Source organism: Corvus brachyrhynchos, unplaced genomic scaffold (assembly GCF_000691975.1).
Source record: "Corvus brachyrhynchos isolate BGI_N302 unplaced genomic scaffold, ASM69197v1 scaffold255, whole genome shotgun sequence".
NCBI classification, from domain to species: domain Eukaryota; kingdom Metazoa; phylum Chordata; class Aves; order Passeriformes; family Corvidae; genus Corvus; species Corvus brachyrhynchos.
This window is the reverse complement of record NW_008238358.1, coordinates 2526117-2552919: the sequence shown is the minus strand read 5'-3', so window position 1 is coordinate 2552919 and position 26803 is coordinate 2526117. Positions and strand designations below refer to the sequence as shown.

At 41.6% G+C, this 26803-nt stretch overlaps 1 protein-coding gene across 1 annotated transcript in view; it reads left to right on the top strand.

The window, feature by feature from the left end:
• PPP1R1C (protein phosphatase 1 regulatory inhibitor subunit 1C) overlaps positions 1-26803 on the top strand; it is a 49767-nt gene extending 22964 nt beyond the window's left edge. Inside the window, exons 4-5 of the mRNA XM_008634834.2 lie at positions 306-366; positions 24975-26803. Coding sequence (XP_008633056.1) covers positions 306-366; positions 24975-25063 — 150 coding nt within the window. The 3' untranslated portion in view covers positions 25064-26803. The remainder of the gene's footprint in view (positions 1-305; positions 367-24974) is intronic.

Genomic DNA, 26803 nt, shown 5'->3' with positions numbered 1-26803 from the left:
GTTTAACAGTATTTTTATAGAGCGAAGGGTAATTTTCAGTAGTATTGGTTCTGTCTTGCCTGGGGGTCATAAAGGTTGTCCATTAAACATACTTTTTTTGTCTATCTAATCTTAATTTTCCTGTATACATGAAAGCCCAGGAGCTGCCATCAGTTGTACACAAGATATTTTTCTTAGAAACTCTCAGATGGGCGTGTGCACTCTCTGAAGGCAGCTGTGGGGCAACCCCGGGAGCTGCCACGGACAGAATATCCCCCTGTGCCCGTCTCTCACTGCCTCTCTCTCTCTGTTTTGTCCCGCCGCAGTCGCAGAGCGCCTCTCCCAAGCAGAGGAAGCAGAGCGTCTTCACCCCACCTGCCCTCAAAGGTACTGTGCAGGTCCTGCCCTGCCCCTGCGCTGGCTCGGTGGCTCCTCTGGCGGGGGCCGGCGGGGCCGGAGCGGTGGCTGTGCCCACGGGTGGCCCAGCTGCCCCGGGGCCGGGCCCAGGCACCGCTGCCTTCCCACGGCGCAGTCACTCCCTGGCATTGACCCCCAGCCTGGGGCTGACCATCTCTTTATCCTCAGCACAGAGTCTTGCTGCAGTGGCAAATTTATGTGTTTGAGAAAAAAAAGAAAAAAAAAAAAGGTTTTATGCTTTGATTAGTTTGATAGAACAGATAATTCAACGCCAAACCATGAAGACAGCTCCTTGAATATGTAAATTCTATTAGTGCTGGCCCCGTAGTTCTGTTTTGAAACCACTCTCCCATGTGAAACCGCTCTCCCACTCCTCTCTTTCCAGGCAGCTGTGAAAAGGAGAATGACCAAAACTGTGGGCTGGGCATCTGATAATAGGGAGTGTGAAGCCTTTCTTGGGAAGATAAGGAAAAATGGGAAGTCTTGGTAAATGTTTTGAGGGCTAACAGGCTTTTTAGGAATACATACCAAAGCAGCAGGAATTTTTTTTCAGAACAGTTACATTTAGGCCTTGCTTGTTACACAGTTCTGAACAGAATTTGACTTGATTTTTCTTGCAGTGAAGCAAGATCTGTACTGATTCACCAGCACTTCTGACTGACACTTGTCAGAGCAGGATCATTTTCAGATTGAAGACTAAAGGCCATCCTGCCAGGTGTCTCTTAATAGATAATGAATACATAAATTTCCATTTGTCTGCTTAACACAATTTATTACCTGGCAGAAAAGTGGGATGTCTGATTTCTTGTGTGAAATACTGCCGGTGTCATGAGGTAATTTACCATATCAGCCTGTTCTGTGTATCTCATTCTGTAGCTTCAGTTCTCTAGTACTTGTCCTAGCCACAGTTAAAATATCACTCAGCCACCACACAACACTATCTGTTTGCCACAAATGGGCTGAAAATTTGTGTGCTGGATATTTGAAATAATCTTATTACGTTTGTTTACAGTATTTTTTCTGGAAGGAAAATGCTTTGCATGGATAACAACAATACCTGTTGATCTCACTGCTGTACTGTTTTGCTGTACAAGCCTGAACTAAATACTGTGCAAATGAAGTGCAGTGTAAAACAGGTCCTCATATCTCCTCTCAAGACCTGCAGCCTACACAGCATTACCTGTAATGCTCTGCTGAGACCTGGGGAAATGCTTGGCAGAGTTTACTTCAACATCAGCTTAATTCTCAGGGAACAGTAGAAAAGTAGGAGAGCACGTGATTCAAAAAAGATCCCAACTAATCTGAAATACCTTGTAGGCAGCACAAAGCAGAGTGCAAAATGCCTCTCCTCCATACCTTAGCACCCTAAATTACACCATACTCTCAGATACACAAGTGGGCACCAGGAAGTTGATAACCCTTCCTGTAAAGAGGCTGGATTGCTCCAGCTCTAACATACTGTTACTGTCATAAATACGATTTTTTTATTTCAAAATTACCTGGTGGAAAATTCATTATTCTTCCTTTTCACTGGTATGAAAACATGATTTTTTTTTTTTTGTTTGGGCTAAGAGGCTGTGAGGCAAACATACAGCAATGTGAAATATGTGCTGTTATGGAGTACACAAAGCTATTTCTACTGAGAAATACGGAGTTTTTGTAATTATTTAAATTATGCTAGTTTTATAGCAGTTGAAGATAACACTATTCAATAGTATTTCCGGAATAACAGGCTTCATAGTTGCACACTTCTCCTCAATTTTAAGCATATATATGTGTGTATATATATATATTTCCTGTTTGCTGTTTTTCCCCCAGTATATTGATAATATGGTATTTTACATACAGAAAAGTAAAAAATAAAATTCTTTACAGCCCCTTGTCTGTTCCATACCCTCTGAAGCTGTTATTAATGGAAGGTGGGATAGACTGTAATCTGGTACACATTAAAGATGTACATTCCAATCTGTACTTTTAAAGATGGAGATAATAAATGGAGTGGACAAGAGGGACAAATTCTTTCATTTGTTAGCTTCTCTGACATTTTAGTAGTTTGTAGCTGCTGTTAACTCCAAGTTCCCAGAAATAAGCCTGTGGAAATAATAAATAAGGCAGTGGAGCTGAGCCTTGAAGCCGAGACAGCAGCCGTGTGCAAAGAGCTGTGGGAGAGATGAGGGGCTATGGAAGGAGCTTTGCTCTGTGCCTGCAGCAGAGAGGGATCAAGAGAAACCACGGGCAGAGTCGTGCTTCAACCTGACTCCAAATCTCCAAGTAGCTGAAAATAGTTTTGTTGCAGTTTTTGTAAGTTTCTTGAAATAATTATGGAACTGTGTGAGAGAAAGGTTGGTGGTTTCTGAATTGATGGCTAGGCAGGAAAGAGGAAATGAATGTGCATGTTGTGGCTGTAGGAACCCATATAAAATGGGAAATTGTTGGCATGGTTGAAAAGAGCAGAAGCAACATCAGACAATTGTGATGACTGTTTACAATACCAGAACTATAATATATGTTACACAAAATGTCCAAATACCTGAAGATATATGCAATAGATGGAAATGCAGTACTACTGAGGTTTTACCTACCATGGTAAATACATGGCGATCAGCCTCTTAGTTAAACTACCCAGAGGAGGGGTTCACATTGCCCAGAGAAGCTGTGGCTGCCCCATCCCTAGAAGTGTCCAAGGCCAGGTTGGATGGGGCTCTGAGAAACCTGGTCTAGTGGGAGGTGTCTCTGCCCATGGAAGGGGGGCTAGAATGAGATGATCTTCAGTGTCCATTCCAACCCAAACCATTCTATGATTCTGTGATTCTATTATATCATATATATGCGGGCATATTTTTTCCCTCTGCCATTGCACTTACTAAACTAAAATTCAGTGTTATTAGCTGTCTGAGATCATCTCCAAATATTTCAGTTTCATCATTAAAGAAGCTTCCTCTAGCTCAAAGCCAGGCTGTGGCTGCTGCAGCAAGCTGTAGCAAACCTGGTGAAACAAGCAGGTTCTTATTACTGTATATCTGTGTGTACTTTGGCTCCTGCTTTTATTTTCCTAAACGAAAACACACCAGAGTTCCTACAGACAGAGCAAATAGCTGACTCACCTCTGAGCATTGTTCTTGTTACTGGAATACAGTGTGCTGGAAAAATCAATGTGAAAGCTATTGATTTAAGTAGTAATCTGGAGAGGGACTCAGCCAGCCAACCAGATAACAGCTCAGCATGGTGTGCTCCTTAGTATTATATTACCAAACCTAATGGAGAGCAAAGAGGTTTCCCATTTTGCTTTCATAGGTATTTCTTTTCCTAACCTGCCGCACTAGTGTTTGTTAATTCCATGCTCTTATGCAGCATGCAATGGTGGCAAAAGTCAGTATCTCAAGAGTACACCAAACTAATCCATCATATTTTCTGTATGTTGTGATTCACCTCTTGTCACAGTTTCTTCTATGTGTAGCAGCAATCTTAACTGAGGATTCATCACCTTCAGTTCCCCTCTCTGTGTCACTTTTTCTTCTGTTATTCATGGGCTTTTATGCCTGAACTTCAAATTTTCTCATCCTTTAAGGTCTTTTTCATGTGTGAAGGTTGGCTTGAACTTCCCTATGAAAAATACCATAAAAACAACCACAGGAATGTTTTGCAATTTGAATAGTCACCAGTTTTACCTTGGGCAATCTTTTCCAGTCAATTCTCACTGTGTAAGGCTGCCTTCTCCTATTTACTAATCTGCTTCTTGTTCTGTATAACAAAAGCAAGAAGAATCCTTTGATCCTTTTCCAAAGTAGACGTCCAACTGTTTTAGCCCAAAGAGCCATCCACCCGTCAATGCACAAACAGCATCTTTAGAAATACCTTCATTATTCTGCTTGGTGGACTAGAGGAGGCCCTGGGAGTCTTGCTGGAGTCTCATTTTTTTACCCTCACACTTGCCAGAGAAGTCTAAAATGCGATGATATCCCTCCCAGATAGAGAGAGACCAAGTGAAGGCATCTCAGATTGCCAAGGCAGAAGCAGATTGCACTTGCCCCAGGTAACAGAGCTTCTTTGGTGTCTCATTACCACTTGAAAATCAAAAGAACACATTTGAGTCAGAGCTGCAACTGCAGCTTTCCATCCCAGGGCATACTTTGTGCTGAGGCAGGTTTCCTTTTACCTAGGTAGTCATGTTTTTTTGGTATCTCAGCTCATCCTTGGAAGGAAATGCAGATGGCAGTGACAGGAAGCAAGGTTTACAAAGACTAACAGAAGACAGCCTGAACTGTTCCCAAACCTGCATTGCTCCCTAGAGGTCCCAAATCCCCACACTACCTACCAGCTATTGCTATTAATACTAGTGGCTATTTAAATACCATCAAGGTCTCCCCCTGTGAAGGAAGTGCACGTTCCCAAGTGATTTGAGGATTTCATTAGCAGTGAGTCTACTAGTGTGGGTGTGCTACAGGTCAGGGAAATAGGAAAATTTCACTCAGTTCACTCTGCAAGAGGCTGTTTAGATTGGATTGAGATCCTGCTAATTTCAGCAGGCTTTAAAGAAAGTTCTTGTAGCTGTCTGGGTTCACTGGACTACCTTTGCAATAAGAAGCCATCAAATCATAATTAAAGTCATTTTCCACACAAGTGAGAGATACATTTGACTGTTTTCCCTCTCAGCCTTTTGGGAAATACATGCTTTAAATTCCCTTCTTAATGTATTTTTCTTTGCATAAAGACAAAGGCTTTTTCTTGAGCTAGGCCCCAGCTACAAGATTTGAAATGGGATTAAATCAGAGTTGTTATAAAACTAAGGAAAATTCAAAGACATTATTTTGGTTTGAGTCATTAAAACAACCAGAACTCTCTGGCTTTTCCCAAAGTGTTCAGACCCAGGGATTTGATACATGCATAATTCTAGTATTTACAATGAGGGTTGATATTAAATGAGCTCTTTCTATCTTCTGCCATGAATTTCAGATGCTCTGCTTGTTTAGTGCCTGCTTGTTCTTCTCTCCAAAGGAAACAACATGCAGAATAAATGATTAAAATCATGATGTCCCTCCTGAAATATGTAATTTATTAGAAGCAATTAGTACAGTATGTGGCCTTCATCCAAATTTGTAACCCCTTAGGCCAGCTGAATGATGTCTGATGCATCTCATTACTTTGTGACTGAAGGTTAACAACGAACACGGGTAGAGTCTGGAGACATTAAGGATTATTGTTAGTATGGTAAGCACTGAGTTTGGAGCCCACGAGAATCATTGTGGAACAAAAATCTCAGGCTAAATTTACTTCAAGTGGCAGAGGAATGAAGTTTGTAAGACTTCATCAGTGACTACAAAAACTTGTATCATTTTACAGGCTGCCTTCTTACATGCCAAACTCTGTGAAGAGCTTCTAATGTTAACTAAACACATCAGTGTAAGAACACAAAATATCACACTATTCTAGAAAGAAAAATACCATGTGTTTTTGTGGTTCTGCTTCACACATGGGCTTAAATTTAATTTTTATGCAATTAATGTTAGTCACAATGTAAGACATCTTACACAGTCTTCTAAATATCAAGGCCAGGCTTGTGAGTATTCACAGACTGAGATGGGGCTCAGTCAAACTTTTCTTATGTGGGTGAGTCACTTTGGCTCAGGCTATTATATTTTCCCAATTTCTCCAACAATGATCCTTTTTCAAAGATGACTGTGCTGCATGTCAGCCATGAGGCCAGAACAGGAGATGGAGATGGTTTTCAATTATCCTTTCTGTCCTGAGTGCTTATTTTGGACATCCTTCCTTTTCCAGTAGGCTAAAGGGCTGTGATAACTACTGGGCGGGGGACTAGGGCTACTCCACAAAAACAAGCAATGTCCAGTGGCTGGAGCAATCCCCAAGGTTGGGGCAAAGTCTTTCTCTAACACCTTAGCAGAGCTGCCACATCCCTGGAGCAACATCTGTTCTTTAGCTTGGTGGTACCAGTTCTTCAACACATTTCTTTATGGCAGAAAATCTGTCTCAGTAAGTTGTTTCTTGGGTAACAAAAGACTAAGCTCTGCCTCATTGTTTATGTGCGCTGCTCTTGTTTGTTGACGTGTTGGGACGTGAAAAAATGCCATCAATGCATTTCGTTTCCTGGGTGGAAGACCCACAGCTGTCTGGACTTTCTGAAGCACTGGGAATAGAAGATTTATGCAGCAGTTTTTTATCATTGTGTTTTTTCCTTGTCCCTAGCTAGGTCACAAGAGGTGCAGCTTTGTTTCCGAAACTACTTGTTCTCTTCATTTATCTACTGTTCTTAGCCACATCTTGGTCAGATGCACCTCGATGCAACCACACCACTCGATGCAGGATGGCCTGGCTATCTTTACTAAGATGTTATCTTCTAGTGCCTGGTCTCTTTCCCCCTCTCTCTATGCTCCTCTCTCCTTCCTCAGACTTGCACAGTAGGATGATGACAGTAGATACAATTAAGAAAAAAAAAAAAAAAGCTAAATTAATTAGTGAATCACTGAGTTGGTGACAGGGATACATCAGATTGCTGCCATCTCAAGTTCAGTTGGCTGCCGCCGTTATGCTACTGCCCAACACGTTGGCAGACACTGCTGTAGTCTGTATTTAATTTCTTACTGTTGGCAGCTTTGAATACATTTCATTTCACACAGCTGGCAGCTCCTGCTTCAAAATGGCTCTGGCCTTGGCTGCAATAAATATTTGCAGTACCTATAGAGAGACCAAGGTGTCCAGTGGAGACTAAGCTTGACATCTGTTCTACAGAAAAACTGGGATGTTTGTGTTAAAACTTGTCATCTGCCACTATTACCTGGAGTGAAAAAGAAAGGGCTGTGTTGAGCACTAATGTCAGTCCCTAAATTACCACTTGTGGTCCAACACAGACCCATGTCTGGGGGAGTATTTCCACTGACTTCATTTGGCTAGGCATGAAGTCCACATATCTGATAGTTCCCTCTAATATTGTGCAATGAATGCTAAACTGGCCTCCTTCTAAAGGTACAACTTTATTTTTATGATAGAAGCTAATCTTAGAAAAATGCTGTGAAACAGCATTTATGACTTTAAAATAGTGTTATTAAACATTGTTGTATTAAATACAGACCAGTGTAAACATGATACTGTTTCTAAGAAGTAACATTTAAAAATCAACCTTTTAAGAGCTAACAACATAAAATATTATAGAACAAGAATGTGGGAGACATAGTACATATTTTAAAATGTAAAGTAAAAATCCCAGGAAGGGCAGCATGTGTTGTTCTGGTTACTTTTTATTACAAGATCTATTTATAGTGAAATTACAAGTATTTTGGCAGTGTTGTGATCTGAATTGAAGCAGCTTTTGAAGAAAAGAGAATATTTTTATAGGAGAGGATGTAAGATTCTTATGAAGTCAGCCATTTGACATGGCATTAAATTTTATTTCCTTGCTGTACGTTCTATGCTGGAGGTTAACAACCAAGCCACATGGCAGACACTGACTCCAGTGAGCCCTACTCTAATAAATAATAATTGCCCCTTTGTTCCATCTAAAGCATTGTAAATCCGGAATTTGATCCCAAGCGAAATGGCGGAATGAAGACCCAGATTACGCGTTGCTGCTCCTGTTCATTGTTTGACAGCTCCCAAACAGGCAGGGCAAGATTGTGCATACAGTGGGGGCAGGTGCATCTGTCAGCACCTCACTCCTCCTTGGCTCTGTGCCACGAATCAGCCCCACTGGGGAGAGCTTTGCCAGGGGTCTGCGGGTGGGGAAACAGTAGGGGAGCTTGCTCAGTTTATATTGGGATGTTCTGGAGACAGAGGCAGAGGTACCTCTCTAAGCAGTGTATTTCTAAAAAGTCTCCATAGTATGTGGACTGCTGTCTCATTTAATTTACCCTTAAAAAGAAAAGACTTCCCTACATTTGTACCTAAATGCACATTTCTAATGTCCCTCTTTGTCTATTAATGTCTCCTCTCCACGTAGTCAAATTTCATTTCATAAAAATCCCCACCCCCAAAAGGCAAAGCTGTCAAAAGACAGAATGACTACAGGCAAGCTCAAGGTTAATAGTGAATTTGTATAACATGAAAGGCACCACCATGCACCGAGCAGCAGCATTAGCCTGACACAGCAAAATCATCCCACGACCTTCCAGCTATGATTCCATCAGCTGTGCTGGTCCTTATGAGCATGGGTAAGTAGGTGCAGAGCTCCCACCACCTGCTCGGACTCCTCCTGGGATCAGGGCAGTGATTTCCATGACAGTGGCTCCTGGCCACAAGCAGCTCTTCCAGGGACAGTAGCTAACCATTAGCTCTTTTACTTCAGCTTTCACTCTGACCCGAGTCAATGTCCCAGTAGCACATCAGCTCTGTGATATCTCTGTTTCTGGACAACGTGGTCCTTATTTCTGTGGTTAAGCTAAGAGAAACATAGAGAAACCATTCTTCTGATTTTTAGGGACCATCTGTGCTGGGTTTCTTGTGGTGGGGGTGTTTTCTGGGTTTTTAGTATTTGATTTTTTTTTCCTTTTGAAGTGGATGCCTATTGGTCTGAATTTATTGAAAACCAAAAAATTTCTACAGAAGGCCATGTGGTTCTACTTCCCTCCATAATTTTTCCCTTTCTTCACCCCATGGGATGCAACATTGCTCAGTATAGCAAGAACACAGAGTTCCCAAAACCATCCACCAGAGCTTTGGCATGGAGACAAGAACACGGGCAGCCTGAAGATTTCAACCACATCCTTTCAGGCCTGCAGCTAGGACTGAACGCTCACATGAATTATGTGTGTGACTGTGACCAGAAAAACACAGGAAATACTGCAGCTAGTATACGGATCTGAAAAGGAATTCATTTTCCTGTGAGCTGCACAGGCCAGAAGGATATTGTTTAAAAGCTCTCATCTGGTGTAGTTGCTAATTTTTCTTGAAACAGAGGGAGGATACTTCAGGTTTTCCAGGTCTCATACAACCTGTGGACGGTCAGTGTTATTCCATAGATCTTTTATAGCCAGAAGAGATGGTCAGCAGGCTCTGAGCAATGTACAAAGTAACTATTTCTAACAATACAATTAAAGGAGTGGGATCTAGTGACTTCTCAGAAGGAAAGAACTCACCTGAAATGTTTGCTGTGGTTCTCCCAGCTCAAGGTGCACCATCGCTGAGTATGTTGGCACACGGCAAGGAGTAATTGTACATACATGTCTGGAAGCCCTGGAAACGGTGCAGGTTTGTGGGTGACTCCCTGCAATGGGCTCTTTCCAGGTGACAGGGACACAGGGCACACCATGGCTGCACCTGTCCCTGGAGAGCGGCTGGTAAGGTGTAGGAAACCCATATGCACCTACCCAGCTCAGCTGGGACTGTGTCCAGATATGAGCCTCAAGGAAGAAGTGGCCAGTGAAAGGGAGAGCAGGGAAAGCAGAGAGATTGCCAGTGAGCAATGGGGTGAGCTGCTGCCTGTGTACCAGCACCCGAGCACCCACGGGCTGGCCATCCCCTACAGAGGCAAAGGGAGGCAGCAGGCTTCTCTTTTTTTTCAGCAATGAGGAGAATTTTTGTAAATTCAGCTTTAAATTTCCTTGCAATCTGCAAGAAAAGAGGTTTTTTAAAAAACAGTCAGTGGGATTTTTGGCATGCAGGCTCCCTCTGGTGACTGCTAGGTGCAGCTCCACTGCTGAATGACAAGAACAGTTGTAGGGAGTGGAATTCTATTCAATCTGACTAATTTCAATTTAAAATCTGCGAGGTTATTACTACATTTCACCTGGATTTCAGCGGTGTTCCCCAAATCCCATGAGTGGTTAGAGCCTTTTATTTCAACTCACTCTTAAGGAGATCTGAAGTAAGAAGTGTAATTTTTAAAGGATCTATGACTGTGATCTGAATGTGTCTAAACCTTTAGAGAAGAGTCTACCTTTTCTGTACTTTGTCTATGCTTTCCCCAATTAAATTGAGTAAACTGATATTCTTGCTGTGCTTTCCAGAAAAATTGAGAACAATACTTGTTTTCAGGCTCTGATAATTCTGAGTGTCAGATAGGGTGTTTCTATGGCATAATTGCATTCTGGTTGTACTGGACTGGTTCTGGGGTATTTTGATGCCTTAGGAAGACCAGAAGAGGTAGGTTTCTCATAAAGTCAAGTCACTCACACAATAAGGAGCCACTAAAGATTTTGTCCCAATGTTGTGCTGCCCATGGCAGCTGCAAGGTGAGACTGGTTGTATCTACTGCAATGCAAATAATTTGTGGTGACTGCATTTTATGTTGAATAATGTGTTTCTTAACATTGGGTTTTAATTTTCCAGCAATCAAAAACACTTAAATGTAAGAATTTGGTGGGGTTTCAGTAGTCTATAAGCTGAACAAGTTAAAATGAAAACATTTCAAATTTAAAATATTACTAAAGATGTCAAACTAAACCTTTAACTGTTCTCTTTTCTCATCTCCCAAAAGATCAAAGACACTGTGCCAGACACCTTCTGATGTCTAAGCCAGGAATTTGATTTTGCTGAATTTCTGTACCGGAGAAGTACCCTGGTTGTTCATTAACATTATGTACTAAATTGGTTTGGATTTTTTTTAGGAGTGTGAAAATCTACCTATGTTACTGTGCAAAACACCAAAAATTGCTACAATCTGGTTTGTTTCCCTTGATTCAAGTGATTTGTACCCTTACTCCATGGAAATTGTTCCTTGCAGCAAAGCAATGCTGTTATGCTCCCAAGTCATGAGAGTCATCCAAAACGCCCAGTGGAAATGATCACTGGTGCCTACACCAGGCTGGGAACTTTCTGGGTGAGAGCTAATAGGCACAGACAAAACCTTTCACCATATGGGAATGACAGCACAGCGAAAACATCATCCCACAGCTGCCTATATCCAAATGTCACCTTTTACCTGACATCTTTTGTGGAAGCACAATCCCTGCATCTGTAAGACAGTTCTTTACATGCCATTTTGGATGGGTGGTGCTGTGTCCTAGGAAAATGTGTCAGAAGCAAGAATTAGGACTTGCTAGGGTAGGCCGTAACCCCCAAATAAGTTAGGTCTTAATGTGATAAAAACCTCTCCAGCACCAAGGGAAAACAGAGGAGAGACTAGCTCTGATCTTCCAGAAGTACTCCTGTGCTCCTAGGGAGTTTAGCTGGCTTGATTCATATGGCTCATACCATAGGCCCTCCTTTGGTTAGCAGGGAGTGCCTCCTGCAGAGGGAGATGGGAAGGATTCAGGCCAGCTTCAGCTTCAGTCTTCTGAAACAAATCTCGGCTGCTTGAGATGATCTCAGCAGCTCACAGGCGCTGAAGTGGTGAGAACTAAAGAGACTCATTCTGACGGATTCCTGCTTGGATGTAAGGGCTGCAACCGCAGTACCTGTAACATGAAGAAAATTGTAATTGCCTGTTATTCATATGCCACCCATGAAACAACTGCAGTGGGGATAATAAGGTAAACATTGGCCTATCAATCACTTGTTTAATCATTACAAGGTTTTTTAATTTTGAAGTTGTTTATAAAATGCATAAAAGAAGAGCTCATTTCAACATTTACAATATTACTGATGTGAGGTTATGCTGATGCCAAAATCCTATCTCCTTTGTCATCATAGGAAGGATCACAATGAAGATTATAATTATAACTCAGTAAGGGATTTATCAGCAAATTAACAGAGTAGCTTATAGACTTCTGACAAAAGAAACAGACGGCGTTAATTAAAAGTGAAAGCCACACAGTACATGGAAGTATAGCAGAGAAACACCACCTTGGAGTTGTGCGTGACCAGCAAAGATTTTGCTCCTGTTTTCAGTTTGAAAACTCACTGGAAAGCTTTTCATCCTAACCTTAAAAATCTCAGGCTGCACAGAGTATTCAGCAAGAGATTTAAATCTGCGATTAACAATTTTTTTTCTTTATCTGCCCCAGAGCATGGAAAGAAACAATAGCCACAAAAAGAATAACAAAAATGGAAAATATGGAGCCAGAATATAAACGGAACAGAATTCTGGGGATGTCTTTCCAGACCTGGAGGTGAAACAGAAGAAGCAAAAGTTCAGTCATTACTCACAGGACTTCATTCACTCCATCACATACTCAGGCTTCTACTTCTCAGTATCACAGCCTCCCCTTCTCCATCAAGGATTCTCTCCCCTAAGGATGTGGCAATAAGATTTTTCTCAACTGTTTAGGTTTCTTGATCACAGAAAAATTCCCATGTCAGTCAAAATCTAAAAAAGTAGCGCCACAGTGTAGTTGTCCAGGAAAAAGTCAGCAGCTGGATAATGCTGACCACTAACACTGAAGTCAGATAGAATGCCTAAAGAAAACTGAAATACAGCTTCTCAGAAATGGCTCATGAAGTTGGGGAGATTAAAATGTTTTGTAAAGCATTTTTGGTTAGGGTTTGAATGAAAAAATATTAATCTCCTTTGTGTTTTGAATGTGTATAAAAATCAAATTAATTTTCTTGTAGCATGTCTACATTTTTTATGTTTAGCAACCTAGGCAAAACTAAATGTTCTTTTATTGCTAATATTTTTTTTGGTGGATTTTTTTCTTCATAAGGAGAGCTGCAAAATTTCAGAGCTTTTTTTCCTAATCACAAACAAATGAAAATTACCCAGCTTCAAGGAAGCCAATACAATTTTTAAACCTTAATGAAAATTGGTATTTGAATGGAAGAAATTTAATTTGAAGTTAAAACATATGACATGAATAAAATGTCATGCTACTCTTCTGTCACAATGCAACCATAAGTACCTCACAGACCAGCTAGGTACAAGTGTCAGCTCATATAAGGTCCAAAAGCTCAGAATCTTCAGTTCAGGTTCTCTAATTCAGCATTTTCCTGAGAATCCATTGTGGGTGGCAAATCCCTTACAAATGCTTAGGCATTTGCTTTGAAGGCTGGTTTGCACAGCACCAACAAGAGTTTGGGACAAGAATACACACAGACACTGTGCTTTATTAACAGAAATGGCCAGGAGAGCAGGTCAGAGATTTCCCATTAAGAACTCAAGAATTTTAAAAAAAAAATTTAAAAAGGGAAAACATTCTTGGTTTCCACTATTGGCAGGAGCAGATTAGAGGAAATAAAACTGTGACACTTGATTCCTTTCCTCACACATAAGCTACCATTTAATCTTTTAACATATTGGGAGCAGAATTCTCTTTTATCCCTCTGTAAAAGGAATAGTAGCTGTGAACAAAGCATTTGTTCCTAGAGACAAATGGAGGACCGCTTTATGTAAATGCTCACTTATTTCAAGGCCTGGAAAGGACCCTTATTTTTATAACTGGATCTCTGGCATAAAGCACAGCCTTCAACCTAATTCTACACTTGATCTATATTTGAGGTTGAACAGTGGCATGTAGTTTAGAATGTAGAAGTTAAGACTTCTTATGAAAGTTAAGATTTATCCAATTCTCCTTAATTTTTTCCCTTGTTTACTTACAGCAGGTAGGATGATACAATTGTTTCATAGACATAGCAGTCTATATAACTAAAATTTGGCTTGTCCCTCTAAACAGACTTACCTTCTGTAGCTGAAATACTGAGCATCCTTTCATACTGTCTTTAGCTTCAGCTTTCTTTACCAGCTGTAAAACCTACTTCCCACTTTTAGTCTCCTGGTTTATTTTAAGATAGGCTACAGAGTGGCTCCAACTGGATGAATAAACTAGAATGGAGAAGCATGTGGTGAATCCTAAGAATGACAGAAGTTGCCTGTGAAAGTGTAGGATGCTTTAATTTAAAGAAGCTGTGCTCAGAAAATGCTACTTGTAAATTTTTAAGGCCAGTGAGTTCTAACACATAATTTGTGACAGTAGCAGAGCATTTGACTTCTGTTATTATAGAGCAGCTGATTAGAGGTTTGAAAATGTGGCCTTTTATTTGGTGGAATTACTGTAATCCTTTGACATAAGGGAACAATTCTGCCGGTCCTGTGATTTTGACCTACTCTTAGGCAGACAGCTGCCTGACTGAAACTGGTGCTGATGTTAAAAGTGAGGGCTTAGCAACTCCAGCAAATGAACACATTGCCCAGTAAGATTAGTAAGATTTGGCTTCCAGACAAGTGCTTTCTCAGCAGAGATTCTGACCATCTAACAAGCTTCCTGGGACCTGTCAAAGCACAGCACCTTTGAAGGTTTGCCTGCATTGGTTCAATTCAAGAACACTTATCAACAGTTCTAAGCCTATCCCCTAGCTGTGAAAAATTGGGATGGAAAAGTGTCAGCTGAAAAACTTTAATCCTCTCCTGATTGCTGGCCCCAGCTGCCTAGTCAGAGCAGCACAGGAGTCGTGAGGAGGAGAGCTTTGCAGTACTGCCCCAATTCATTACTGATGTGGAAGCCACCTCTGCATGTTTTTCTGACCAAGTTTTTGAGGTATTTGACCCAGAGCCATCCTCCACAGAATCAGCTAAGAAATAATTTCTGGTTTTCCAAAGGGTAATTAGTGTTGGGCTGAGACTGATACAGGCTGAAGCACCCACTTGCTGGCTGACTGCAGGAGCTTCTGCTCTTCATTTGAACTCTGAAGACTGGCTGACTTCTGCAGTCCGAGGGCTAGCAAGGGAGGGAAGGAATTCGGAAGGAAGGAAGGAAGGAATTCGGAAGGAAGGAAGGAAGGAAGGAAGGAACCAGCAGAACAAGATGTTTCCATACTAGCAGAAGTTGCCTGGGGCAACAAAAACCTCTCTGTTCACTCTTTAGGCTACTTAAGTGGGAGGAACGCGGAAGGAAGGAAGGAAGGAATTGGGAAGGAAGGAAGGAAGGAAGGAAGGAAGGAAGGAAGGAAGGAAGGAAGGAACCAGCAGAACAAGATGTTTCCATACTAGCAGAAGTTGCCTGGGGCAACAAAAACCTCTCTGTTCACTCTTTAGGCTACTTAAGTGGGAGATGCAGTCCCTTCAGCCACGGCAAATCTGACCCCTCTCTCCAGTGCATGTTCTGGCCAGCCTGTGGAGGACCAACAAAAGCCTTTCTGTGCAAGAAGCTCCTTCATGCTACTCCTAAGGAGCCAGTGCTGCTTCAAGCCATTCTGAGAGGGAAAAAGGGAAAGTTGAAAATGATGTCTCAGAGAACAAAATGGAAAGTAGCCAGACGTTTGTAACATGATTTTTGCTGCTCTCATACAGTCTTCATTGTGATAGTTTAACAGTGAGCCTTTTGGCTGAAAGTAGCCTCAAATGAGCCTCAATATTTGTCATTTAAAAGGCTCACCATGACGACTGAGGATTGTATGACTGGAGCTAAGAGAAGAGCTAGCAGCAACCAGCAGACATTTAGAAAATTAGTCAGACTTTGTTGCTGGGCTTCCGAATGATCATTCACAAACCTCTACAGGGCCATGGTGACCTGCTGAATATGCTGATGATCTGATCTGCTCCAGATCAGATATGTGACCTACATAAACTCGTCATATTTGCCAATGTTTCAGATCGTTTGTTTTGATTTAGTCATGCATATTAGAGAGAGGAAAAAAGTACATTAAATTGCAAGGCTGAATAATGATTTGGTCTCATAATCACAACACACATGAGAATTTTTTTCTCCTTCTCAGCTTGAGTTTCGGAATAAAATAATACAACACATAGAGGGTTTTTATATTTATTTATAGATTGCTGTAATGTCAGCATAGCTTAAACTGCCACGCTGGTGCTCCAGATTCTTTTTATTCCTAAATGTTGGAGGTCCACCATATCTGCTGGCATTTGAAGATTCCATCAATTGTAAATCACAGAGTGACAGCCTGGCTTTGCTTTTTCTAGGCTAATCCAAACAGGAGTCTATCTAGAGCACCTGCTTTCTGTGTCAATTTGTTTATCTCCTATCTCAAACTTTAAAGCCACATACAGCAGTAATTTACGGTATCTTACATACATTCATTGTAAATATACAGTAGCTGGGGTTTTGTCTTTATAACTGGAACTTAACATCAATTACATAAGTTGACTCTTCTTTCTTTAAAAATAGTAAGAGAAAATCTCATTAATTTCTGGAGGAGTGGGACCAAGATCTGTATAATGAAAAAAGACCTGGTTATGTTCAGACTCATTGCCACAGGAGTAAGGGCAACCCTTGCATGTTGGTTATCAAGTTTCTCTGAAACCTTACTTAACAAAAACTTACAGGCATGGGTATCACACAGAGTCCCTTGACACCATTGCACAGTGAACCATTTTTCAGTGTTTCTCAATAAAGAACAACACAAACTGTAGAAAATTTTCAAAGGCTGTATCAAGCAGACTGTTCACAGTTGCCAACACCCATAAAGCAAAATTTTTCACATGCGTTTATTTTTATTTTGCCTCCCCTCCCCCATGTTTTTTCTGTTCATTCACTCATACACATGGGAGTTGTCAAGGTCTGGGACTGTGTGTTTTATTGTGTTTTATTGCTGTCGTGTCATAGATAACTTTTTGATGCTCTTTGAACCACCAGTAGCTCAGAGATTACCCAAGAGAGTGGCTGCCTTGGGATACAAAGGCTGGGCTCTTGTTGCCGGATCTGCTTGGAAGCAGGATTAGCCTCCTGCCACAGGTTGTCTGGTGCGGTTATTGAACATGAGCATCAGCAGATGAAGTAATAGCTGCCAGCTTGTCAGACTGAAGCCATTCTTCTAGGTGGGAGTGAAGAAACACAAGGAAAGGTATGCAAAATGCATCTTGTGTTTGCATACAAATATCAGTCATCATCTGGCTCTTCGTTCATACTCAGCAATCATCCAGCGATCACTGTAAACCACAACTCTTGTCATATCATATTAAGGTTAATGAAGCATCCAGGAACCCACACCAGGAATTTGGTCTATGCCACATAAACCTTGTTCAAACATTTAACAGAAGCTGGTATTTACACCAGGGAACTCCCAGCTAGGGTGCAGCAATCAAGCCCAGGAAGAGATAGAGAATGTTAGGGAGGAAAGCAACAGTCTTTGTCTCAGCAGGCTGGCAACAAAAATGTTCTCAGGTTGTTTCTGAAATTCCATAACTGAGGATTTTGAGGAGGATTTGGAATTAGCCATGGAGGCAGGTAGTTCTCCCTCTCCAGAATTTTAGGAGAAAGAATGAAGATGCTAATCTAAAAGCCTAGCAATTTGAGAAGCAAAGCTGTATCATTTCCTGATTTGAGATGAGTGCAGATGATGCCCATAATAGATGAAGAAATTAATTTTCCTTGAAAGCATAAATAGCCACCATTAGTCTGAAATATCTTGGAGGGAATCAATGGAGGGAACTCAAGGGGGAAAGTAGTGGCAGGACAAAATGTACATTTATAAAGCTTGGAGAAGGAGATGTGGTAGTAGTGAAGACCCCAGGATAGAGAGAATTTCAAAGTCTGGATAAATGGTAAAGACTATATGGGATACATTTTTCTGGTTATGAGAGAAAAACATGCAAGACTCAGATGACAGTTGGACATGGGGATCTAGAGAAGAGTGGAAATCAGAAATGCATAAGCCTAAATGTCAGGCAGTGTTGTTCATGGTAGATGAACATTTTGGACAGGACTGCAGATCAAGAGCTTGGTTTTGACCACTTTGAGATATTGTCTTAGCCTTCCACAAGCTTGCGTAGAAGAATACACTTTAGAGTTTAATTTGAACAGAAGGGGAAATGAGTGCCAGAGAACGGCAAGGAGGAAAGAGAAAAGCATTACAACAGTGGAAGAAGAACCAGGGTGAAGGTGAACCAGGGCAAAAAGTGTCAGAGGCAAAGACATCAGCAAGCTGGAAAGGATGAAGAGAGACATCACTAGGCACTTGGTCAGAAAGCTTTGAGACTGGGTCCATGGGCAACTGGATCAAAGGAAATGGAGGATGGGGGCAGAGAGGGCTGCTAAGGTGAAACCAGTGAGCATCATTTTTGGTGAGCTGAATGGCAGAGGGAGAAGAAGGGGAGGCAGATAGGGTTAAGGATAGGCTTAATGGTTTTTAAGAGTTACTAATGAAACTGAACTGCACTGAACTCTGACTTGTATGCAAGGAGAGCTTATCGAAACCACTCAGTTAAGTAAAAATGGATTAAAGGTTTCAGGAACTGATTATACAGATGAAAGAGATAGATAACAGGTCATATATGCAAAGAGGAAAAAAGAGAAAGCTCAAAATAGGTTTTGGGGAAACTATAGCATTTTTCTTCCTGGCTTCCTGTTCTGCTCCTGCATGGAATATATGCCCTAATGTATTTCAGCTGCTTAAAAGAATAAAAATATATATAGTAGGATTTAATTTTTTTTCCAGCTAAGCAACCAAATTTTTGATCAAGAAAGCTGAAGTGCCTAGGAGATGTGTGTGCAGGGGTAAGTTTTGAGTTTCTCCGTGACCAGTAAGGACAGCTGTGTTTCTGATACCTTCTCCAAATGGGACAGAGAGAAGACAAGACATGTATTCCTTATATTTACATAAATTCGGCAGTGTAGCTGGCATGCACCTGACAATGAACATTTGAAGATGATGAAACTGGATTTTTCTAAACTTCTATAAAGCAGAAAGTGCCGAAAATGGAGACTGGTGAAGCTCTATTCTGTTGAATTGAAAGTCATCATAGAGAGGAAAAGTTTTTAATAATTATTCAGCTTCTGTCAAAGGAGGCTTCTGCCAGGCAGCTGCTCCTGCAGGCTCCAATGGTCCTCGGCTTCTGCTGGAGGTGGCAAGAGCAGGAAGCTTTTGATGTGTTTCAGAGCTCAGTTGATGCTTTTCAGAGCTCAGCGAAGGCTGTGCCCTGTGTCTGTCAGAGCTGGACTGTGGTGCCCATGGCAGGGACAGTCTCTGGGCTCTCCCACTGGCACTGACCAGCACAGGGGAGCACGCTCCATCACACGGAGCACTGGATGCTTCTGGAAACATCTGGCAAAACATCTTGTGAAGTGTTGAGAGTCTGTGTTACTTCCATCGAGCAGATGCCTAGCAGAGCAAGAAAGGGATTTCTTCTGAAACAGGGTGCATAGGCCTTGGTTTTACTAGCACAGTGTGGTTGTTTAACCTGTTATATCTGCAGGCAGCTCAGCACATTCTTTCAACTGCAATGGCAGTCAGCACCCTCAGGCACCACACACTGGTAGTGACTGAGACAATGATCTGCCCCTGAGGCCCCCAAGGGAAGATGAGCCATTTCAGCAGCAGTGCCAGGACTCATCTGCAGGACAGCAGCTCTGTGCCTCCCTCGAAGGAATTGCATTCTTTCTGTTGCACTTCCATGCACTGGGCCACAACAAGGGTGTGATTTCTGTGTGAGATTTTGTCTCACAGGTGTATCTGTCACATGCAAGAGATGCTCCATGTTCACTGACTTTAATCCCGTTATTTTCATTCCTTGTGTTTGGGAGCAATATGTACCTCGTATACCTGTGTATGTAGATCACAATGGACTAGATGGCCTAGTTATGAGTTTTCCAGAATCAGTACAGAAGTATTAACTTAATCTGGCCCCATGGTTTTAAGGAGTGAAGGGGAATCTTATTCCTGAAATGTTAGACACTTCATCACTTTGCAGAGACAGGAGTCATTTGAAGCTCCCAGGTGGATCAATATGAAGCCCACAAGTTAAGGTTAATACGCTGTTATAAACTGTAAGATGCATTTACTGAGTTTTGATTTCATAAAACCATATAGTCATTTAGGTTGCAAGGAACCTTGGGAAAATCCATAGTTCAACCTGATGCATAAAGCAGAATTAGCACCAAATTTAACAAGCTGTTCAACACTTTGTCTGGTTCAGCACTGAAAGTCTCCTTGAAAGGAGGCACCACATTATCCCTGGGAAACCACACAGGTGCTTAAATACACCCAGTGGAATAATTCCTTCCTTATATCCGGTCAGAAAATACTCGCTTCCCATTCATGACGAGACACCTTCATCTTCTGGGTAACTTCCCTTGGTACAGGCAGGCTGCTGTTAGGTGGCCCAAAGTTGCCCCTGATCTGGTGCAGCTACTTGTTCTCCTCTAAATGCAGGGGCCATCCCTATACATGGTGGAGGCTGCCCTGCAGGCCTGCCAGCTTCATTTCTTCACAAGTGCCTTCCATTGCACCCAACTCAGCCAAGGATCTGCAGCGGATGCTGGATTTAATGACATTAGTTTGTGGGTTTTTTCTGTTTAGTTGTTTTTTGGGTTTTTGGGTTTTGTGTTTTCTGTTTGTTTGTTTGTTTTGTTGGCATATTTTAAATCAAAATTTCAGTTCGGAAAAAAATTATGAGGAAGACATATCAGAGAAATCAAAACATATTTGACTGGTACCATTATGTACCATTAGACCAAACCAAAACCAAGAATTGTCCTTTTTTCTGTTTAGTGGTATAAATATATGATGTTTCTTTTGATATTCTCATTTTTGCTAAGGAAGCTAGAAAATAATTCATTTAACATTGGCTGAGACATTTTTATTTGGCTGTTATCCTCTTCAGCCAGGTTTGTTTGCATGATAATTTCAAAGTGAATTGAGTTCTGAAACGCTGAAAATGAGCCTGTTTTATCTGTGCCTTTCACTGCTTTCTGCAAATCTGGAAATGTGTTTTTGATAGAGAGAGGATCAGGTCCAAATCATAAAACCAAATAACCCTTCAAACTTTAGGGAATTCAAGCTGCCAACCAGACTTCAATCCTGAGTTTGGTAAATGTCAACACCCTTCCTTGGGCAGTGAAGCAGGGTGAAGGAAGAGGTGTTAAATAGGATGGGGAGCTGCCTTAATTACTTGAATATTTAAAAAATTTTTTTCCAGGAGATACTTAATTCAGGAACACTTGGTTATTTCAAATCTTGTGACCCTGCTTAGCTTTCTAAGCTGGTGCTTTGGTTAGATGGAGAGAAGCAAAAAGACAGCTGTTGATGAAGCAGCATGGATGTGATGTGACTACAAAAAATGCCAGAAAATTGTCCCATTCTCATTCATAATTTGTAAGTATCTAGAAATCTAGAAATATTCTTTGAGACAGTGACTTCATCTAAAAGGAATTGACAGTTATTATATTATATTAGTGTATGGCTGCTCAATATGGCTTGGAATTATGGGTTTGTTTATCAACATTAATTCGATTAAATTACCTGCAGCAAAATACAAGCCCTTCAAGAAAAACCAATTCTTGTCCTGCTGGTTTTAGCAGTGTTCAGACAGACTTTGTTTTAAAGTAGCATAAGGGTGAGTTTGAAAACACTATGGGTATGAAATGTTTTCAGGGAGTGGTGAGAAGGGGCAGTGTTTGGTCTGGAAGAGGGTTTTTGCCTTCAGACATTTCAGGTGAAGAGCAGAGCCCCAGACAGGGTGTGACATTGTGAAGCAGTGGCTGGGTTAGGTGCAGAGGGGATTGGGAACCCGTGGGGACAGTGGATGGATGGCACCCTGTGAGCCCCATCCCCAAGATAGGGGAGAGCAGGGCAGGGCACCCAGTGAGAGAAACAAAGCAGCATCAGGACAGTGCAGGCAGAGCGTTTCAGGAAAGCAAGGGTGCCCACGAACCCAGAGTTACCCATTGCCTGGAAAAAGGGACATTGATGAGACAGGGCGAGTCCATGGATCAGCATTTGCAGTCCTCTCTATCTGTAATTGATATTGTCAAGCTTGTGTAGTTTATGTGGAATCAGTAACTTGATGTTTCTAACTTGAATATGCTCTTATATACCAACAATTTCTTCTAAAATATCCTGGGTTTGTTTTTCTTTTTTGCTACAAGTAAAATCTTACAGTGTTTATTTCATGCTCATCTTTACACCATGTCCAATCAGTGAACAGAAATAATCCCCAAACTACAGCATTTTGGTGCTTCTTGGTTACTAGTTGAGAAAGCTGAGGGCATGAGCTGTGTAACTGGTATGAAGATTGAAAAGATGAGAAGGAAATATCCTTTCTGATAAATTAATGTTGCCATAGTTGTGCTCGTAAAAATGGTTGAGGTGACCCGAGCAATGAATTTTTATTCAGTCTCTAACAGAATGTAACCTTTCAGCAAACAATTCAGATATTGCTAAGCAAAGATGCTGAACTGATGCAGCAATACACCTCTGTGGCTAGAGCTTCACCTCACTACCTGCTTGTCATATGGTTCATACTGACAAAGGGTAGGGCACAGGCTGAATAACCCCACTGGAGCCACGCTGGAGAGCCACTGTACCAGCCTCTTCTCTTGAGCTGTGGCTGAGTGTGCCCAGCTCAAAAGCCTTCTGACCACCCCTGGCAGCCACTGTGGGCTACTGCAGTGGTATGTCACTAGATATGCTTTTAATCCAAGAGTGTGATTGCCATGATTTAACTAAGTATTTTCATTACTCCAGGCCATTTTTTGCACTGTAAAAGTCTGCAGCTTTGTGCATGAAATGTATCTTTTCAGGACAGTTACCAGCATTTCCTGTCATGCATCTTCACGTGTTACTGACAGGAATTTCATTACCTCTATGTCACTTCACACTAATTTATTCCATTGTGTAGATGAGCATCTTATTTCATAATGCCACACCTAGGGTCAGTTCATACTGACAAGCTGATGCTGTGAGAACGTCTTAAGGCGTATAAAGAAGTACAACAACTCTTGTGCACTTACTGGTCAGAGAAGGAAACTTCCAAATGACACTGTAGCATAAAATGACTGGCAGAGGTGAAGGCAGGCTGCAGAATGGAGGTCGTGAAAAAATCATCAGATAAGATCAATAGCTACTTGCCATGCAAAAATCAATGGTTAATGCTCATTGATGTAATTTCTCTCTATTTCCTACCATTTTCATATTTAATATTGCAATTAAACCACATAACCAAAAGTCTTCACTCCTAAAAAAATACAGTTCCATGGTTTCATCATACCATGTATCACATGCTTTCTTTTCTGTCCCTAACTTTCCCCTTCTCATCTTTGAAAAACTCCCTAAAAAACTGTGCACTCTGGCTCCAGCAATTCCTGTATTGAACAGCAGCTGTTAGATGAGTACTGTGGATTGTGCCAGAAATGGCTCTGTAAGTGCAGAGGGAACAACAGGAGACAAACTTACCTTAAAAACACAACATAATTTGGAAACAAACGTCCATTAACCTATAGTTAGGTGAAATCATATTTAAAGTGTTTGTCTTACTAAAAGGTGTTGCTAAAGAGGAGCTGCTAAGAGCTTGGTGGTAGCTGAGCACCTTCATGTATTAATTGGAAACGGCTTGATTATTGCAGGGCGCACTTACAAGAACTGTGGCTTGGGAGCATTAATGTATTTGCTTGGTTTATGTCTGAGCACCAGTTTCCCAGAAGACCGTGTGCTGTCATTTGTGCAGAAGAAAAGAGAGAGAGGAGCCCAGAGCCCAGCACAGAGTGATGGGCTCCTGTTAGAAGTGGAGCTGGCTGTTGTACAGCCGATGGAAGATACTGCTTTCAGTTATTTGTGACTTTGTGGAACTGGAATAACTTTTGCTGAGATTTTTTTAAAGTGATATATTTGGAAAAAATCTATCCTGTGTTTTGGAGTGGTGTGGACATAAATAGTGAGATGTAGGAACTTCCGGATTAAGTGACACTGGGGCCAAAACTCTTGGACGTACACCATCGTCAATTCTTCTTACTCACAATTAGCAGTAATCTGGATCTTGCCCTCACCCCTCAAGGGTGAACTCCTTTTTGAAAACTGTGCCCCTACCAGTGCTATGACTTGCAGGGTGCATATTGGGGTGTTTGATTATCTAGCAGTGGTTATAGAAAGCAGCTGGACTGTCATTTCTCCTCATCACAGAGATGAAGTGATACAAAAGGGAAGCCTTTTTTCTGACAATTAGGAATTGTGACTAGAACTATGTGTGATCTTTAATGAAATCAAAAATATTTTTATGTAATGACAGTAATGGCACCTGAAAATAGCCTAATTCAGGTTTAAGTTTTGTACAAATCATGCATTTTTGATGAACAGTTATGTTCCCACTTTGTTTGTCATAAACTAGGGGACCCAGAGACTAATTTTGTGCATTTGCTTTTTAGGTTTTTTGAAAATAACAACCCTTCCTCTCTGGTCTCTCTGTCATCTTCTTATCTTGATACTTCCTTTTCCAGCTCAAATTCTTCTATCACATCAAGGTGGAGCTGAGAAGATGGGATTAGGCCCATTCATTGAGGTTTGCTTGCTTGTGCTGAACATGAGACAGGGAAATAACTGTAATTAGATTCATTTTCAGGGAGTCTACTTCACTTGTTGGCTGAAACCCAGCCAGCAGTAGGTAACTTCCCTCAAACCTGAACTTCCAAACATCCTGTGATAGGTATTTACCCTTTTCATCCAGCCCCTCACAGTATCTGGAGTTCAAAAGAACACATTCTCCATATAAGAAATGATCCAGTCTTGTCACAGCTTTGGTGCCAGCAGTCTCCTCTCTGTCAGGTGCTTTGCAATGGTGTTCAACACAAACCTGATCAAGGGTTACCAAGAAAAAAGAGCAAGTACTGTTCTGAGCCTTTATTCAAGGAAGAGAATATCTCTGTTGTAAATACACCATAGCATGATTTGAATTAAGAGGTTGTGAAAAAGAGAGTAAATATGGGCATTAAACTTGCCCTTATTTTGGTTTTCTGTTTCTTCCTTCACAAAAAAAAACCCCTGATGCAAGCTAAATACAGCCTTAACCATGACTTCTGTATTTTCAGGGATTAAGCATCTGAAGAGTCAGAGTGACTCAGTGTTTCCAGAAGAAGAAGAGGGAGTCGGCGAGAGGGAAGAGGAGTGGGGCCATTAACCAGCGCAGAGCTGCCCCAGCCCCGTCCGGAGCGTCACTGAAGTGCCCCCGGCCCCGCCGTGTCCTGCCCACCCGCTCACCGTGCCCGTGGCACCGGGGCTCCCGGGAGCGCCCTCGGAGGGGCTCTGCAGACACTGCACACGTGTCCCGTGATCCTTATTCCCAGAGATGAAACAGTTATTTTAAAGTCTTTTTTTCTTTTATTTTCTATGACTTAGAAATGTAATTCGCAAATGTGTTAGCTCCCTGACGTCAGTACTGCCAGAGCTTAACTACTGCGTGTGAGCTGTATCTAAGGCTTGTTGTAAATAAAAGTGATTTAAAAGGTACAAAATAAATAATACATTAATTTAGACAAGATTGTCTGTTGTACAGAGGGTTTGTCTAGCGTACAGAGATAAATGTTCATATAAAATGATCCTTTCGGTTAAGGGCAGTTTTTACCGTTGTTGGTAGAGTTGCTTGCAGTGATGTAGACAGAAAAAAGTAATGAAGTAAGCAGAGGTGACTCTGTCCAGAGAAGGATGCAAAGACACTCCTGCCTGTGTTCTCTGGATACGTGACACTTAATACTTGTATTGCTTTTGGTCTGAGGCTGCCTCGTCACAGCAGCCAAAACGATTTCTCTCTACGTGAGATCACTGTTATCTGGAGGCATTAGAAAATATTTCAGTTTGGGAGTGAGGAGGAGCACAGGCATGGGTGAGGCCTGTGAGCAGGGTCCCAGCACCAGCTGAGTCATGGGAAATGTCACATCCCCTTTTGTCACCTGCAGCAAGCACAGGTCACAGCCTTCCTGCCCTGTGCTCGGCTCAGTTTGAGCCAGTAAGTGACAGCACAGCAAGCTGCACAAATTCAGCTTGTGTCTGAGTCCCAGAGTCTTGGCTGAAGTCAGCATGGCCCATACCAACCTTTTCATTTGTTAGACCATGCAAACTCCATGGCATAAATGGAATAAGGTGGAGAAGGAAAACGATGTTTCTTCAAAGTCACACTTAACAGATTATTTTGATTTTTTACCAATGGCAAATTTTTAAAGGAATTCACTGTCATTTCGTATTAACTGTTTGTCTTTGACACAAAGTTTTACCCTCAGTTTAACTTTCCGTTGCTGTAAGTCTCTTTTAAAGGGTTGAGCTAGCAAAAAAAAAAAAAAAAAAAAAAAAGAAAAGAAAAAAAAAGAGATGAGATATAGGAAAACACAGAGCCTTTTGTCTATGTCTTGCATGGTGATTTCACTCTCAATCTGAGGTCTTCCATGAAGACCTGCTGAGAACAGGATCTGTCAACAAGTGTTTCTTTATATTTGAGAGCCATTTTCCCCCTCCATCTGTATCTCTGTATCTGTCCTCTTTGGTTCCATTTTCTGTACAAACACTGCAGACAGGATCCATGACTCCAGCTCAGCAAGGGTGTGTAAGAAGGACTAAAGAAGGACTCTGCAATTATACAGAAGCCACTACAGGACTTACAGGACTGAGAGCTTTTTATCTCACAAACAACAAAAAGAAGGAAATGACCCATCAGAAATTGTTTCAATGGCCCCAAGTTAGGTCTGGAACAGCAGCAAGAAGAGCTGGGCTCTGGTCCCAGCTTTGCCATGGCTTTGTTTTCGCACAGCACCAGGCTCTTCACAAAATTGCTTTTGCCACAGTACTCCCAAGCTGTGAATCAGTCATTGGTGTTTAACCTCACACCACCTCTCTGTGTTGCTAGCTAATAAAGCACTTTGGATATTAA